The 1,693-nt window shown below is 37.6% G+C and overlaps 1 protein-coding gene across 1 annotated transcript; it reads left to right on the plus strand.

Moving 5' to 3' along the window:
* Positions 1–38: 38 nt before the first annotated feature.
* Positions 39–1,684, plus strand: Tsp_12639a (putative DEAD/DEAH box helicase; the record flags this gene model as incomplete). The annotated part of the gene is made up of 8 exons (XM_003370045.1): positions 39–57; positions 139–359; positions 432–517; positions 580–746; positions 823–968; positions 1,079–1,199; positions 1,271–1,417; positions 1,513–1,684. Coding segments are annotated over 8 exons (1,079 nt in total), but the record flags the coding sequence as incomplete, so codon positions are not given.
* Between the last annotated feature and the right edge of the window lie 9 nt (positions 1,685–1,693).

The following is a 1,693-nucleotide window of genomic DNA, read 5'->3' on the forward strand; positions in this document are numbered from 1 at the left end:
GAAGATGCTATTCCATTGGAAAGTTATTCTTTCTGCAGAACGCCAGCCAGCGTACAGGTTTGCTTGTTTTTCCCTTTTTCATTAGTACTAGTTTAATGAGATTTTTTTAAATTCATGTTTTTTATAATAATATTCTAGCGCTGCTCGATTTGCAACCGTTGCCAGTGAGTGCGTTGAACAGTCCATTGCTCGAGTTGATGTACAGGTTCAGCCATTTCAACGCCATTCAGACCCAAGTGTTTCACACCATTTTCCATACCGATAGCAACGTTCTTGTCGGTGCCCCAACTGGCTCTGGTAAAACTGTCATCGCAGAGCTGGCAATATTTCGTCTATTTCAGAAGGAGCTTTCATTGAAGGTATATTTGTTTGTTTTATTTAAAAAATTTTTCCTTTCTAAATTTGCATGTTTTTTTTCTGTTGTCGCTCAGAGCGTGTACATTGCACCGTTGAAAGCATTGGTTCGAGAAAGGATGAACGATTGGAAAACACGATTCGAAGAATTGCTCGGCAAACGGTAATGAACGATCGATTTTCATTTTCCACCACCGTATGTAAATTTTTGTTCGTTTTTTTTAGAGTTGTAGAATTGACAGGCGACACTAGTCCAGATATCCAAGCTTTGTCCAATGCTGACGTTGTAGTGACTACGCCGGAAAAATGGGATGGCATATCCAGAAGTTGGCATTCCAGAGCCTACGTGAAACAAGTTGGTCTGATCGTGATTGACGAAATACATCTGTTGGGTATTTTTGTGTTACTGTTACTTTTAGATTTTGAAAAAATAATATTTTTTTTTCAACACGAATTTGAAATTTTCAGGCGAAGACCGGGGACCCGTGTTGGAAGTGATCGTCACTAGAACAAATTTCATTACTGCTTCGACAAAACGACCCGTTCGAATTGTTGGCCTGTCAACCGCTTTAGCCAACGCTTCGGATCTAGCTGACTGGCTCGGTATTGGTAAAGTAAGTTCAGACATTTTTTAATAATAAATAATCTATTATAATAACGATGCTACTGAGTAGTACTGTTCTACTGGTTTTCGTATTGTATTGTTTAATTTTTCATCTTCGAGGTTGGCATGTTCAATTTTTCACCTTCCGTTCGTCCCGTTCCTCTGGAAGTGCATATATCTGGCTTTCCGGAAAAGCATTATTGTCCAAGAATGGCAACGATGAACAAACCAGCCTTTAAAGGTATATTTACTGAAGAGAAAATCATATTAGTTTTTATGAATACGAAAAAAATATATACATATTTTTTGTAGCAATTAAAGTTTATTCACCTGAAAAGCCAGTGTTGATTTTTGTATCTTCACGACGTCAAACTCGCTTAACAAGCTTTGATTTGATTGCGCATCTCGCTGCCGATGCTAATCCTAAGCAGTGGTTGAACATGACCAACGAAGAAGTAAGTGAATATTTTTTTTTCTTGTATTATGAATATCACGTTCAAATCGTAATTTTATGAAAATGGTTTTCTGTTTTTTCAATTTACTTTATTTTGCAGTTACAAAATTACATCAACTTGTGCACGATCCGAATCTCAGAATATGTTTGTCTTTTGGTATTGGTATCCATCATGCTGGCTTGCACGAACATGACCGTAGCATTGTGGAAAATTTGTTTTCCTCTCTGAAAATCCAGTTCCTCGTCTCTACGGCTACTTTTGGCTTGGGGGTGTCAATTTT

The sequence above is a fragment of the Trichinella spiralis genome (genome assembly GCF_000181795.1).
Source record: "Trichinella spiralis strain ISS 195 chromosome Unknown Scfld1286, whole genome shotgun sequence".
In the NCBI taxonomy this organism is placed as follows: domain Eukaryota; kingdom Metazoa; phylum Nematoda; class Enoplea; order Trichinellida; family Trichinellidae; genus Trichinella; species Trichinella spiralis.